At 41.2% G+C, this 17074-nt stretch overlaps 1 protein-coding gene across 1 annotated transcript in view; it reads right to left on the bottom strand.

The window, feature by feature from the left end:
• man1a1 (mannosidase, alpha, class 1A, member 1) overlaps positions 1 to 17074 on the bottom strand; it is a 168112-nt gene that overhangs the window by 87338 nt on the left and 63700 nt on the right. Inside the window, exon 4 of the mRNA XM_079644772.1 lies at positions 15865 to 15945. Within this exon, the coding sequence (XP_079500898.1) occupies positions 15865 to 15945 (81 nt within the window). The remainder of the gene's footprint in view (positions 1 to 15864; positions 15946 to 17074) is intronic.

Below are 17074 nucleotides of genomic sequence, written 5' to 3'. Positions count from 1 at the left end.
AGTCAGGACTCAGAGAGACACGAGGAGAGCTGGAGCTTTGATGGCAAACACTGACGGTTTATTTGGAGCTTCGGCCGGAGAACTCACACGACATGTCACGGGCCACACGGTTGAGATGCCACAATCAATTCTGAAGAGCCCTCCTGTAGCTCCAGGTTTTAGTTCAGAGTGGAATAATCAGCATTCTTCACTAGATAGACTAAACAGCTGAGGACACTGAATCACATTTGCTGTCACTTATGGCTTGGGGTCATCTACACCCGGAGAAGGATGTGTTCCAGGTGTCCCACAGCAATAACTATCTCCCACCGAGAGTTGCCCGGTCATAAACTGGTAACAACAACAATATGCTAGGGCAGCCCCTCCTTAAGGGAGATGGCGGCTGCTCAAGGCTGGGCATCTGTGTCAGAGGGCGAAGGAGGACGTGCAGGGGAAATTATTCCCTGATAAAACCCACATGATATATTTAAAAGGAAGCCATCTTGCTTTTCACCAGCAGCTTCCTGTCTCAAGTCATTCCTTGATGATTTGATGTTGCCGTACTTCTACTTAAGTAGCATTTGAATACAGGACTTTTACTTGTAATTTAGTAATTTCAGACTGAAGTATTTCTACTTTTACTTTAGTTAAATCACAGAAAAAGGATCTGAGTACTTCTTCCATCTCTGCATGTACTCAGTGTATTTTGTCTCTGTCTCATTACAGTGTGATGGATGTTAATTATGGACAAATGAGTGCAACTGAAGACAAAAACACATATCAACATCTCTGACACTGGTTTCCGAACATCTGATTGTGCTCTTGGTACTTTTTGCTGGAGTTGAACTCAGTTTTTGTCAAGTCATGCTCACTTATTAGTTATTATCAGTGGTGTGGAGTGGTCTGTGGTTGTCACATTAATCCTTTCACACATCTACTTTTTAGCCATTAGCTAACCTAAATCCCAGGCTATGAAGCCCATTGCTACCTTAAAGCTACTGTTAGTCATTACTCATTATCCATGGACTCAGGGCTAGCATGAAATATGATGAATCACACTTTCACACTAAAGCCCCGAGTGACCAAACTGCTGACAGCATGAATCAATTTGATTGGACATGAAATATTCGTTTCTCAGTAGGGATCCTAACCTTGTGTTTTGGGGGATAACCATGCCCTGAAGAGGAGGGTCTTATTTACTTTATGTGTGCATCACATCTACAAGCTCCTGTAAGTTGGAAAAAATAACACTTGTTTTTCTGTTTCTTACTGGAGTGAATTCTCTAAAAAGTCCTTGAGAGACGTGAGCCACCAGTCCTTGAGACACACTGTATTAAAGCAGCCATATAATGAGATGTGTTTTTAAAGAAAGCAGCTGTTCAATATACCATCCTGTCAGCGATATGGTGCATCAACACGTCAACACATTGTGTACATCCTGACTCCCTGCAGTTAGCAAACTTCAGTGTGATGAGTGTTAAATTGTCTGAAAGCCTGTCAGGTACAATCGGCTTTCTCTGCATTGATTTTTACTTACAGCATCTCTTGTTCTGTTTAATGCAGCTCTGATGTAATGCTGCACTGAAGGAAAGATAAACATGATCATATATTACAAACATTCTACTTGTAATTACTGCAAGTGCATGGCAGATATTAGAACTAGGACAAAGAACTAGGACTGCACATTTATTGGTTTACCATAACAAAGGAAGTACTATGGAGCTGCAGATATATACAATCCTACTAATAGTATTATGCAGACTTCACAAAATATATTTGTTTGGTGCAGATCCACTTAAAAAAACACAATATGATGATTGGATATATTGTTTACATTTGATTGAAAATAGGTTGTTCCCTCTGGTATTGTGAACAAAGTGGTCTCCCTAACCCCTAGATTCCACCGGGTCCGTCTGCTTCGCGCGACGGCGGCGGCGGCGGCGTTCGCAAGGATTGCGGCCACTCTAGTCAATGGGTGCTATTCCACCAGACGTGCCACGTTACGGCTCAGAAGCGTCCCGGCTCTGGGCTCTGCTCAAAAATGTCTATTTTTCAACGCGAGGCGCAGAGGCACCGGGCAGGAAGTGGACCGATCAGAGCATCCGGCCCATCCCCAAAATAAACTAATTTTGCAGACCCTATCGCTCCGTAGTCTTTCAAGTAGGAGGAGAAATGCCAGCGTTCTCCTCCGGTTTACAGGCACTGTGTAAATTATATAGAATAATTATGATGATGAATGCATTTCTTTACCACTAAAAGACAGCAACACATCTTTGATTCATGTCGCTTATAACTGGGATATTACAAGTATTATTAACTTTGTCTGTACAAAAGTAGCCTGTCCAGGAAACATGCCCAAATCAACAAAAACTGTGAGCCGGCAGGCAAGACGCTCCGCTTCTGAAATGCTTCTGAAACGCGCCCGGTAGGGTATGACGCCGGAGGAGGCCGGACCAAAACCGCGGCTCAGCCGTGACGCGACGCAGACGGACCCGGTGGAATCGAGGGGTGAGACAGCCTACAAAATGGTAAATAAATGTTTTTGTGATGAGTTATTTAAAAGAATAAAATCACGTTTATCCAAATTTAAAAAACCTTGGGACAACAGACAAAATATGGGAAATGAATAAAAGCGATTAACGGATGTAGAGATGCACACCTCAGCAATTAGGTAGAACGTGGCCTAATCAAAGTGTAATCACACATGTCAGCATCTCAGCACCTGTGCCGTTTAATGAATCATTGGTGAGCTTTAATCCTAATTACTTCTAAAAAGCTTCAAGGGCTCCTACCAAAGTCCTCTCATCTGAAATGAGAGATACAGTGATTGTACGAGTTTATCATGAAGGCCACGGATGAAAGTGAAAGATGAATGCTTGCCTGATTGCAGATAAGAGTGTGCTGAGCTTTGTGAATATAACGTTAATGGAGACCAATCAATTAGCAGAAGGAATTGGCAAAGTCGTGCTCCAGTCTCAGCGACACGAGGCCGACAGGGAAACGCAGAAACGATAACGATAACGGGTCCCAAGGTAGAACTGCAGACGCAACACTCTGGGGGGCAAACAGCTCCGTGATTACGATAGAGAGACACGATACGATCATTTCCTGATAACGAAAATACTGACGGGCTGTCAGGAGAGGGGGAGGGAAAGAGAGACGCCGTGTATTATTCTTATATTATTATATAGAGTCGTTATTCATTTGTTTTAAAGCTCAATATATAACAAAGACGACCTTTGATCAGCACTTTTATAATTTTGTACGGAAGATTTAAACTTTAACGGACATGTTGACCGGCCCACGGTCCCCTCGTTCGTTGGAAGAGGCGGAGAGGTCGGTGTTTTTCATCTGCTGGTGGACTAACCAGAGGGATTTACAGCAGGAGAACACGCTTGCCTCGGGGAGGGAGAAAAAGAGCCAGAGCCCTGCCTCTCCCCACCTCTGCTGCTAAATCCACCGTGGAGAATAAACAGAAGGGCAACCATGGCAACCATGCATGCTCGTGAAGTCTTCTTCGCTGATTTTGTGTATTTTGTGGCGGAAGTACAGCGCCACTTACAGGCCCGGCATAAGTACTACAGCGGGTCGAGCGGTCTCGTGTGGACGGAATACTTTTTTGATATCGAATTTGGTTCGTTACCGTCTCCGTGTGGCTAGGGTCTCAGTGAGCCATCTGATTAATCACTGACTGTAAAGAGGGCATGAAGTAAGGCCTGGCAACAGGAACCTGAAGCTCAGCTGATTCCGGTTGTCTGTGCCACAGAAACACAGGGAACAACCAAACTGAGCCAAAACAAATCAGTCAATCTGCGCCGTGATCCAATGGAGAGCAGACGTTTCTCCAAGCCAAACGCAATTACAAGAATGCTGCTGTGGTAAGTATCGGTCGCAAATGGCCAATCATTATCTGGCCAATAATTATCTGGCTAAACAATGGACCATCAGAGTACTTTATCTATCCCAGGGGGGAACTGGGTAACAAAGATCAGTAACAAAGTTTTGGCTGCAATTATGCTAATGTTGTCTTTGTTTATCGTATGTTGCGTATTCGTAAGAAAAGTATGTGCTGGCCCTATCATGATGATGTATTTGTCGTGGCAGCTGTAGTAGCTTTGTTCCTGGTGTTATTTCAGGTCAAGTTAAACCCAAACCCTTTGAATTAAAGTCATTACAACCAATCTAGTCTACATTCGAGAAAGACATGTCCCTTCAAAGCAGCTCGGCAAAGGAAGCACTGTCTGAGGAGGGATTTCTCTACTAAAAGTAGCATTATGTTGGGAAATGACCACTCAGAGAAAGCTGAATATGTGCTTTGGCTGAATCTCAGGAAGCATTTTTGTACGGAACAATGACTGTGGGTTTCGTCCACCCTGTCTTATAGTATGTAATAGTACGAGTTCTAAAAAGGTATCCCAAATTAGAGAGACGGGATAATTAATTCTGCTGATGTTCAGGTGTATATCAGTATGTAGTGTCTCTACATGTCTCCATGCTTTAATGTTCAAAAAGCTCTTTATTTTTCTCATACTGCCTGTGCTGCAGCACCTCTTTTCACCCTCTGTCTGAAACCAGAGCCCAGTCTGCTGTGATTGGTTAGCTGGCCGGTTCTGTTGTGATTGGCCAACCGCTTAGAGATGTCCCGCCCCTTAGTCTATCACGTACAATGTGTTGGAGCGCTAGCCAATAGAAGCGTGAGTTTTACATAGTATTGTCACTATTCTACAAAAGTAAACAAAGGACTCTAATGGAGCCGTTTCAGGCTGGGAGGGTGTCTCTTGGGATTTTAGCCTTAAAGGTCACCTATTATGCAAAATCCACTTGTTCATGTCTCTTCTACATCAACATGTGTCCCCTCTTCCTCATGTCTCTTCTACATCAACATGTGTCCCCTCTTCTTCATGTCTCTTCTACATCAACATGTGTCCCCTCTTCTTCATGTCTCTTCTACATCAACATGTGTCCCCTCTTCTTCATGTCTCTTCTACATCAACATGTGTCCCCTCTTCTTCATGTCTCTTCTACATCAACATGTGTCCCCTCTTCTCCATGTCTCTTTTACATCAACATGTGTCCCCTCTTCTTCATGTCTCTTCTACATCAACATGTGTCCCCTCTTCTTCATGTCTCTTCTACATCAACATGTGTCCCCTCTTCTCCATGTCTCTTCTACATCAACATGTGTCCCCTCTTCTTCATGTCTCTTCTACATCAACATGTGTCCCCTCTTCTTTATGTCTCTTCTACATCAACATGTGTCCCCTCTTCTTCATGTCTCTTCTACATCAACATGTGTCCCCTCTTCTTCATGTCTCTTCTACATCAACATGTGTCCCCTCTTCTTCATGTCTCTTCTACATCAACATGTGTCCCCTCTTCTCCATGTCTCTTCTACATCAACATGTGTCCCCTCTTCTTCATGTCTCTTCTACATCAACATGTGTCCCCTCTTCTTCATGTCTCTTCTACATCAACATGTGTCCCCTCTTCTCCATGTCTCTTCTACATCAACATGTGTCCCCTCTTCTTCATGTCTCTTCTACATCAACATGTGTCCCCTCTTCTTCATGTTTCTTCTACATCAACATGTGTCCCCTCTTCTTCATGTCTCTTCTACATCAACATGTGTCCCCTCTTCTTCATGTCTCTTCTACATCAACATGTGTCCCCTCTTCTTCATGTCTCTTCTACATCAACATGTGTCCCCTCTTCTTCATGTCTCTTCTACATCAACATGTGTCCCCTCTTCTCCATGTCTCTTTTACATCAACATGTGTCCCCTCTTCTTCATGTCTCTTCTACATCAACATGTGTCCCCTCTTCTTCATGTCTCTTCTACATCAACATGTGTCCCCTCTTCTCCATGTCTCTTCTACATCAACATGTGTCCCCTCTTCTTCATGTCTCTTCTACATCAACATGTGTCCCCTCTTCTTTATGTCTCTTCTACATCAACATGTGTCCCCTCTTCTTCATGTCTCTTCTACATCAACATGTGTCCCCTCTTCTTCATGTCTCTTCTACATCAACATGTGTCCCCTCTTCTTCATGTCTCTTCTACATCAACATGTGTCCCCTCTTCTCCATGTCTCTTCTACATCAACATGTGTCCCCTCTTCTTCATGTCTCTTCTACATCAACATGTGTCCCCTCTTCTTCATGTCTCTTCTACATCAACATGTGTCCCCTCTTCTCCATGTCTCTTCTACATCAACATGTGTCCCCTCTTCTTCATGTCTCTTCTACATCAACATGTGTCCCCTCTTCTTCATGTTTCTTCTACATCAACATGTGTCCCCTCTTCTTCATGTCTCTTCTACATCAACATGTGTCCCCTCTTCTTCATGTCTCTTCTACATCAACATGTGTCCCCTCTTCTTCATGTCTCTTCTACATCAACATGTTTCCCCTCTTCTTCATGTCTCTTCTACATCAACATGTGTCCCCTCTTCTTCATGTCTCTTCTACATCAACATGTGTCCCCTCTTCTTCATGTCTCTTCTACATCAACATGTGTCCCCTCTTCTTCATGTCTCTTCTACATCAACATGTGTCCCCTCTTCTTCATATCTCTTCTACATCAACATGTGTCCCCTCTTCTTCATGTCTCTTCTACATCAACATGTGTCCCCTCTTCTTCATGTCTCTTCTACATCAACATGTTTCCCCTCTTCTTCATGTCTCTTCTACATCAACATGTGTCCCCTCTTCTTCATGTCTCTTCTACATCAACATGTGTCCCCTCTTCTTCATGTCTCTTCTACATCAACATGTGTCCCCTCTTCTTCATGTCTCTTCTACATCAACATGTGTCCCCTCTTCTTCATATCTCTTCTACATCAACATGTGTCCCCTCTTCTCCATGTCTCTTCTACATCAACATGTGTCCCCTCTTCTTCATGTTTCTTCTACATCAACATGTGTCCCCTCTTCTTCATGTCTCTTCTACATCAACATGTGTCCCCTCTTCTTCATGTCTCTTCTACATCAACATGTGTCCCCTCTTCTTCATGTCTCTTCTACATCAACATGTGTCCCCTCTTCTCCATGTCTCTTCTACATCAACATGTGTCCCCTCTTCTTCATGTCTCTTCTACATCAACATGTGTCCCCTCTTCTCCATGTCTCTTCTACATCAACATGTGTCCCCACTTCTCCATGTCTCTTCTACATCAACATGTGTCCCCTCTTCTTCATGTCTCTTCTACATCAACATGTGTCCCCTCTTCTTCATGTCTCTTCTACATCAACATGTGTCCCCTCTTCTCCATGTCTCTTCTACATCAACATGTGTCCCCTCTGTGGAAAGAGACTCTGAACGTTCCAGGAACAAAGATTCTCTCTCTTTTTGATCCATTTCTATAAAAACCTGTCTGAAAATGAGCTGATCAGATTTTGGCCACTTTATGATGTCATAACGATGTTTTGGCTTGTGTAACCATTAGCCAATCAGCAACCAAGGTAACGCCCCCCACCACCTTATAACATGAATCTCCTCCTAGAGCACCATTGAGTTCTTTGTAACCAAATGTCTCTCAGAGGGGCGTGGGGAGGGGCTCTTTATTTTCATCTAAAGTAACAGACAGAGAATCAGCTCTTTGGAAACAGGGCTGAAACAGAGGGGATTATGGGTAATGCTGCAATGATCTGTTTGGTGTCTGGAGCCAAACACTCCAGAGACATGTTTTGTATATATCTGAGACCTGTAATATATTGATGAAACCAGTATAATAGGGGACCTTTAACAAAGAGTTGTTTTAAGGATGATGATGGAGCAGCAGTTACAGAGTAATGAGAGTTGTTGGAAAGAGTCAGAAGGAGAAAGTGAAGCGTCACTCTCAGTCAGTCCTATTCTGGCTCTGGCTCAAAGAGACCTCGTTCCTTTTGATGAAAAATTGATCAGTTAAAGTACAGCGGGTTCTGGCTGTATGTACCTTACTCTCAGGCTTTTAACCACCTAAAGAAAGGGAAGGATGATGTAAGGAAGGAAGTAAATGACGTACTGTATGGAGAGATGAACTAAATCCAGTTCTCCTACTAATCAAAGATAAGTGCTTCCAGGAGGGGAGGGCAGAGAAAGGACAGCAGAAAATATGTCAGACAGGAAGCCAGGAACATGAGAAGAGTATGACAGAAGATATTGTAGAAAAAAGGAAGTGGAAAAGGTGAGTGTTGATTCATTGGAAATAAGTGAAGAATTACATTTTAAATAATAGAAGGAGACTATTGACTACAGATGCATAATTCCATACGATATGCTTGAATTATGTTATATACTTGTTGTTGTTATTGTATACTTATTTGCTGTAAATATACATGAACTCAACCTACCTCAAAACAAGAACAAATCACTTGCACAGTTTGATGAAAATGCTTTGTACATTTATTTTTTACATTTTCTGAGATAGAGAAATTTCACCATCATCAAAAATGAATAATTAATTTAACTTTTTTTTTTTTTTTTTTTTTACTATTGAGAATTTCCTTTATTTCCTTTTTGGATTGTAAGGAAGTCATGTACCAACACATCACACAAAATCAATTGATGTAGCATGCATACTGGCTATCTTGAGTATATTTCCACATGTTTCCAGTGGGAACAAACAATATTCTTATTGTTACGAAATCAAACCTAAAATGTAAAGAAAGGCAGACGTTTGAGAGAAAATTAACAAATAGGAAAGGGAACATTAACAAATAGGAAAGGGAACATTAACAAATAGGAAAGGGAACATTAACAAATAGGAAAGGGAACATTTACAAATAGGAAAGGGAAAATTAACAAATAGGAAAGGGAACATTAACAAATAGGAAAGGGAACATTAACAAATAGGAAAGGGAACATTAACAAATAGGAAGGGAAAAGCAAATGAATCAGAAAAGATGAGGGAAGAAATCAAGGCAGGAAGCAACATAAAGACATGTATAATCACTTTAAACCCTCAAGCATGTCTTCATGAATATATTGTAATGTGCTAAATTGGAATTAAAGTGTGAAGGAATCAAACCAAAGCCTTGCTGTGAAGATCGGCATTTAAAATAAGCTGTTATTCATTATAAGAGGAGCTTTTCATCCTGCATCCAAACCCCTTATCCTGGAGTGATTATAATAAAGGACAATGATTGTTTGATTGTGATGAAAACTAATGCCCATCTCCTTTAGTTGTGTATGACGGAGTCATCTGCTGATGGAGGGATGAGTGTCCCAGAGGCCTCCCCCATCCATGAGAACAATCCAGATGAAAGTGGAAATCCTGTCACTCCGAAACCAAAGCAGACGATTCTTAGGCGTCTTACGGACCTCCTTTAGACACAGAGACACCACTGGACTTATCCAAATTAAACATTAACGGTTTAAGAAGCAAGATTAAAGGAGCATGAACTGCAGAGATGATTTTGACAAGAAAGCCACACATGTATTCTGGTTAAATCCAAGCTTCAACTTGCACTTAAAATGGTTTGTCTAAGTTAATGTGCCTGCAGGATTTGTGCTATTTTGAGGTTGTATCTTCATGTTTTATTGCACTTTAATTGAAGCTAAATGGGAGGCAATGTAACACGAAGCTATTGTACCAGAAACCATAACAAGGAGACACCTCAGCAGCTGCCAGCTAAACTAGTTGATCCATTGTTAAAGAAGACAAACGTGTTTCTTAACAAGAGCCATTCTGTAATTGATGGTTCAGCACATGAAAAGAAAGAGGTTGAAATAACAAACCATTTAAGGTGCATCTCTTATACCTGGAGCCGGACTACCTGTTAATACACATTGTTAAAAAGCTATTATTACATGGCTTAGTTGAATACTCGATTCTGATTGGTCAATTCAGAACACGTGACACGTTGTTAATCCAGAACAGACAGACCGCTGTCAAGCACTTATTGGCCGTTGTTAAGGAAGCTCACATCTGCACAAAGAAGTCCGTTCTATTTAACTGTATACAGTTTGGCCGAAAAGCAAAGTGCATGCAGTTTGCTTTTCTAACTGACAAGAAAAGAGCGACAAGAAAACAGCGGAGAAGTAACGGGCAGAAATCCTCCTTTTTCCGCAGCGGTCCAGACATAGACATCAGACGGCGACACATATTCAGTTGCCAGTTCCTTTGGCATTAGGGCAGGGAGATACTTTCCAAGGTTTGACATAATGAATTGTGCTACTTTTAAAGCAAGAAACGATGTTTTCAAATCTGTTATCAAAATACTCCTCAAAAACACTATCGAAGCAGTTCCTGCCGTTGCTACGTTAGTTCAAACAGTAACCACGGACTATTTTTCTCAGCGGATGCATGTCAATTTAAATCAATACAACTATTTTTTAAATCAATAAAATCCTTTTCTAAATCTACAAAAGCATTTAAATTAATATTGGGAGTCATAACGTTACTTTGTTGAGAATGTGGCCATGTAATAAGCGGGATAATGTGCAGCGACTTGGTCATTATGGGGAAAAGAACACCGACAGGCTGATCAGGAGCACGACCGTGTCGCTGCACATTATCCCTTACTTAAACCCCACAATACTCTCATTTGTTCAAAACATATGTTGATATTTGATTTCTTTACCCTATTTCCTATTGCCCTTTAAAGTATGTAACTACTAAATACCTCTACAACTACTGCCAATCATTGTTCATACATAGTTGTTTAAAGTCTATACAAAAATACAACTAATAGAGAGCCACAGTGACTCGTCCTAAAACTAGGAAGTAAACTCCTTCCGGTTCCTTCGTCAAAAACGCAATGCAATTTCTCCATAGGATTTTGGAAAATGGCTGGAAATAAGGTCTGTGGTTGAGACACATTGAAGAGACGGATCACGTTTCGTTCAGCCGGATAATCTCCACATGTCTACCCTACTTTTATCGTTTTTGAATCTAGTCGCCAGAAGCAAAATGCTAACGTTATGCTATTAACGAACTACAGCAGGGTCGCTGCTTCAACGTCACGCCGACTTAAGATCCATATTCAAAACTGCAGATTCAAAATTGTTCAAGTTGAAGCGTTTGTTTGAACAGTTTGCAGGAGGCAGGTACTTGCTTTCAAGCAGAACAGAGTAAACAAACTCAGAGGAGTGTTTACGTGTTCGTTGTAATGACGTACAACGGCCTCCACAACTTCTGTAGTCCTATTCAGCCACTTGGTAACAACCATCGCTTTTCAGACACGTCAACTCTTCAGAAATCACCAGTGGGGTCACTGCTGATGGATTTAATGTCGTAGAACAAAACGTGATCTGTCTCTTCAATGTGTCTCAACCACAGACCTTATTTCCAGCTATTTTCCAAAACCCTATGGAGAGATCCCATTGCTTTTTGTCAAAGGAACCGGACGTGGTAAAATGCTAACTCACTTCCGGGTTTTAGGACGCGTCACTGTGGAACTCTATAAAGGTTATATGACGTAGACAAGTTGTCTAAGGAAGTGTTTTTCTAACAGTTTTTAAGGAAGGAGTATTTTGCGTGGGCTTTTGTTGACTACGTTTCCTGTCTCTAATTAATCCATTTTCAATTCAGACAGCAACTAGAGAGGAAGTGAAGAGGCTGAATAGTTTCTAAGGTCACATCTAATATGTTCTCTTTCTATTCCACTCCTCTCTCTCTCTCTGTCTGTGGTCTCTTTGGATTTTGAGGTGGAACATCTCAGCAGGTCAGGTACATCCTCATCTAATACATATTCCAAATGGGGAGTTACATAATACCTGACCAGTGTTCAATTAGTCCCGTTTTATATTTAAAAATGTCAGTCTGCTAAATGTACCCACAGTACAGCTCCACTTTCTCTGCAAGAGCTTTTACCATGAGTGTGTTTCCAAAAGCACGGGTTAAAGTTTAGCAAAAAAAAGCTTTGAGTGCACATTCAAATTGTGGTTTACTGACCAAGGACGAGTGAATTAAACATGAATTACAGATAATAAAATAGATACTGATCATAATGTAACACAAATAAAAATATTACAGGGTAAGTTAATGTCTAGTATCACACATGTTATCACTGACAGGATGTCCCAATATTCACTGGGACCTGAAATGATAAGTATATTAAACAATTAGTAAATTGGTGCATTAATGATCTGCAAATACTTTGAAAATGGATAATCCCCTTTAAGATAACTTTTAAGAAATATAGATCCAGTACGGTTTCACAAATTGTCAATATCAGTCCAAATAGTGGTCCAAATTGTACAGCCACTATTTGTTTCACTTGTGTGATTGTAAAACTGAATGTCGGTGTGCCTTTTGACCCGTTCCATGGTCAAAACAACTTATTTGAAATCACTTTGCCCAGCAGGCTTTAATGGTGTTTGTCTTTGTACGCCCATAAACCCCTCAGTCACCCAGCAGTGTTTCAGCTCGACACTAACACTCCTTCAGAGGCAGGAACACTCAGTCCTCCTGTCCATCAACAGCCTTCAGGACACACATCAGACATCCATCCACCTCCATCCATCCATCCATCCACCTCCATCCATCCATCCACCTCCATCCATCCATCCACCTCCATCCATCCATCCACCTCCATCCATCCATCTCCATCCATCCATCCATCTCAATCCATCCATCCACCTCCATCCATCCATCCATCTACCTCCATCCATCCATCTACCTCCATCCATCCATCCACCTCCATCCATCCATCCAGCTCGATCCATCCATCTACCTCCATCCATCCACCTCCATCCATCCATCTACCTCCATCCATCCATCCACCTCCATCCATCCATCCAGCTCGATCCATCCATCTACCTCCATCCATCCACCTCCATCCATTCATCTACCTCCATCCACCTCCATCTCAATCCATCCATCCATCCACCTCCATCTACCTCCATCCATCCATCCACCTCCATCTACCTCCATCCATTCATCCATCTAACTCCATCCACCCACCTCCATCCATCCATCTACCTCCATCCATCCATCTACCTCCATCCATCCATCCATCTACCTCCATCCATCCATCCACCTCCATCCATCCATCCATCCACCTCCATCCATCCATCTACCTCCATCCATCCATCCATCCATCTACCTCCATTCATCCACCTCCATCCCTCCCTCCCTCCATCCATCCATCCATCCATCCAACCACATCCACCATATTATATTTTATTTTATTATCATACATTTGACCTCCTTGTGTCTATTAACCTGATCAAATGTTATATGTTGCTGCATATGCATGAACGGTACCTTTTTAAAGCTCTCAACAAATAATCTGAGGGGAATTTCTTGTTATATAAATAAAGCTTTATTATTATTATCATTATTATCCATCCATCCCTCCACCCTCCTCCATCCCTCCACCCTCCAGGCCACCCTGACCTGCAGCTGAGGGGAGTGTGACCTCTCAAGGCTGACATAAAATGCTGGAGGAAGTCTTTTAGTCTCTCATAAAGAATAAATGGATATAAGAGCGACTGCTGAGAAATGATGAGTCACAGTTGGCCTCCAGCGTTTCAAACATTTCTCATGATTGTGTTTGTCATTTTGTTGTCTTTTAAAAACTGTATTAAAAGCTTTTTGCTGAGGAATTGTGTGGGGCCATTTCATATATATTGTCCACCTTTCGTCACTTTTTTCTAAGAATATGATTGGCTAGTTATGCATAAGAATCTTGATTGTAAATGTATGACATGGCTTAAATTCAGAGACACTACTTCTTTATATTGACCTCAAACAATAATACTGATCCCTCCCTTCTGTGGTTCAAGTTTATATTTTTAATTGTGAATATGTTCAGTTGTTTTTTCTCTTCATGTGATAACTGGATTCATTTGAGTTTTATACTTTTTGTTGGACAAAGAACACATTTTAGAAACACAAAGTTGGGTTTTCATGACACCAAAACAACCTGAAACTAATATGCAGAATAATAAGTTAATTTAAAGTGGACCTATCATGCTATATTTGAATAATATAGTGTAGGACCATACCTATATAAGGCATATTTATACTTTTTATTTTTCAAAATACCAAACAGATCATGCATTTTTAGCCATTCCTCATTTCGTTCAATTTAACACTGTCTTTGCATGGGCTGATTCAGTGAGAACAGCACCATCTACAGGCCTGGCATATGTACTGCAGCGTCTCCAGCGCTTTCCAACGGCAATGTCCGTGGCTGTCTCCTCCTGATTGGTGGAGTTGGCCCAATAGCCGTAGCGCCACTTCTGTGACGTCATAGAAGTGTTCAAATCTGGATCAGTCTGTATCAGATCCGTTACAGCCCCTTTTTAAGAGATTTGGGTATGGAGGAAAATAGAGAGGGTTGTGTTTTCTGACACTTGGTGAGTTCCCTGGAACACCGGGGACACATATTCATGTATACAAGACGTAGAAAAGTGCTTTTTGCATGATAGGTCCCCTTTAAATGTGTGTTCGTTGCAGGCTTACTGACATTTAGGGCCCACTTAAAATGACTGTAAACACTTAACCTACGGGATTTGTGTTATACTGTTTGGCATATTGGCTGTGATAATTACAGTAAATGATGAATGAATAATATGCTTTGGTTATTAAGATAAAGACAACAGAGGTGCTAAGCTATAAAGTAGCGCCTAACAACTTTAAACTTGTTAAATAATGATTTGTATTTAACAACTTTTCTATGGTAAGTGTTCTGTAAGCAACAATTACTGCTCTTGTTAGTGTACCAATTTAAAGCCAAAAGCCTTCAAAAAATCCAGCACTTAATAATAAATAATGTTGCTGCAGATTTTCTGTGTGCTGAAGCATTTAAAGACTCGTTGAGGTTGGGAAAAGGGTTCGATATCAGAAAACTCCCAGTCTGAATCCTTCCTGTGATATCTCTCCTGCTAATAAAGAAGCACTTAGCCTCACAGCTCTGGTTCACTCAGCACTACAACAATGCTGTAGATTAGGATAGCAGTACCTGTGTGTGTGTGTGTGTGTGTGTATACAAGTACAGATTACAGCAGCAGTCAACAGCAGAGAAGATACAAGTGGCTCAGAGCAAAATCCCTCCAGTGATATCAGCATAGAAACAGATATAAACTTTGAAGACGTTTCCAGGTACCAGGTTTTGGGTGGATTTAAAAAGAGTTATTTGGCGAAAGTCTTATCATACATTAAGACACTGAGGCGTGTAATTAAAAGACAGAAAGTAGAGACGATTTAAAGGGAAAGAGACTTCCCTGAATTGGCAGATCTAAGTGTAATACCCTGCTGATATTATTTTCACAGCCTCTTGTCACCAAGCAGATTTAGACACATATCGTAGGAGTGGCGCTACGATAAGAAACACAATAAGCCCGGTGGAATTCCTCTCTTTTTTTTCATTTTCCTGAATTAAACAAGTCTCAAGCTATCATTTAACTCTACAGAACAGAGTCCTCCCCCCAAAGCCTATCGAGTACCACCTTTGTATTCCCTTTAAATAAAAAAAAGGTAGAACTATGAAAGAACAACAGTGGCAGTTTTCAATATCTAAGGCAAGGCAACGTTCATTTTACCAATGTTCTTGCTAAAATGCAACGACGTTCCTGCGGGGAAACAATCTAAAAAACCTAAGAATATCCATTGAATGTCATACATAGATTAACATTGCCGTGTCCTCAACCTTTGCACAGCCACAACATAAAACAAAAGCTCAGAGGAACAACGTTTCAGGATCTTTTCAAGCCATCAACACTGATTGGTATTGGACTAGACGAGAAAAAGACCTATACTCAAAAAGCTGATTGGATACAAGCTATTCAAAAGATTTATAACTAAAGATTTTGAGTACATAAAAAGCGCCCATTCAATCACTCAATGTCAACCATCCATCATGTGTTCTGTTTCATCAATCAGTCAAGACACAGCGTTATATATTCCCAAAGTTTAATGAGCAAACTCCACAGGAAGTTTCAGTGGGTTTTCTTACCTCTTTTCCAGACAGGTAGTAGGCGGACAGCAGACCTCCAACAAACCGGATGTTCACCTCGAACACAGACACCTCTGCATTCTGTAACATAGAAAGTAAATATGAGATGATGAACACAGGAGTTCTGCTCATGAATACACATTTCTCCTCCTACAAACAGTGACTCAGAGAGGCGAGAAATGTTGTGTTTCACTTCAGGGAAACTACTCTACACTGAGGTGGGCTTTCCACCGTTCTGAGAGTTATTTTTGGACTCAAACAGCAAATAATTGATACAGAAAACATTCAACTCTCGGCTGGTTTAGTAAAGCTTTATTCTGCCGTTGTTTCCTCAGCCAGAATTTCGATGGAGATCAAAATAAGGGCACGTCAATCGACTACTTTGGTTCTGACTGGAATATCTCAAGCACTGTTTGATGTATATCACGTCTCTCCAGTTTGGAGCTCTTTACACTTGGTTTCCTGTCTGTCAAATAACTGTCTTCAAAATACTATAGTAGGTTTATAAAGCACTGAATGGACCAAAGTACATTTCTGTTCTCCTACATTATGAACCAGCAAGAACTCTTAGGTCTTCTGAGACGGGTCTGCTTTTTGCTTTTTGAACAAACTACCAGAAAACTGCAGGCCTTCTGAATCTCTCAAGTCTTTTAAATCAAGGCTGAAGACTTTTCATTTTGCCGTTGCCTTTTTTAAAACAAATACTGTAGGTAATCCTATTTTACGCACTCTAACTATTATTCTTGTATTTAATACCTACCTTATTCTCTTTTAGCTTGTTTTATTTGTGTGTTCCTGGCTTTTTAATGAATGTCTTTATATAAGCACTTTGAGTTAAATGTATATAAATAAACCTGTAAACCATGTAATGGACATTAATGGTCCACTAAATGTAAATATGTCTGATACTAGTCATAACCATTTACTTACAAACAACATTCCCATCAGCCTCAGCTAAAGGTTGTGTTCAATGGGAACTACCGTAATTTTCGGACTATAAGCCGCACCTGAATATAAGCCGCAGCAGCGGCATACCACTCTCGGTTCCACTTTTACTTTTGCGCGCTACCTGTCTCACTCTTTTCCGGCCTCCAGCTTTTCCTGCTGGAACCCGCCGCATAAAGGTGGGGGTCCGCGGACCGGCCATAGAGCCCATAGAGTTAAAGGTGTTGGCCGGTAGCTGTAAAAATCCATAGATTAGCCGCACCGT

This window comes from Notothenia rossii (genome assembly GCF_949606895.1).
Source record: "Notothenia rossii genome assembly, chromosome: 8".
In the NCBI taxonomy this organism is placed as follows: domain Eukaryota; kingdom Metazoa; phylum Chordata; class Actinopteri; order Perciformes; family Nototheniidae; genus Notothenia; species Notothenia rossii.
This window is presented reverse-complemented; position numbering and strand designations above follow the sequence as displayed.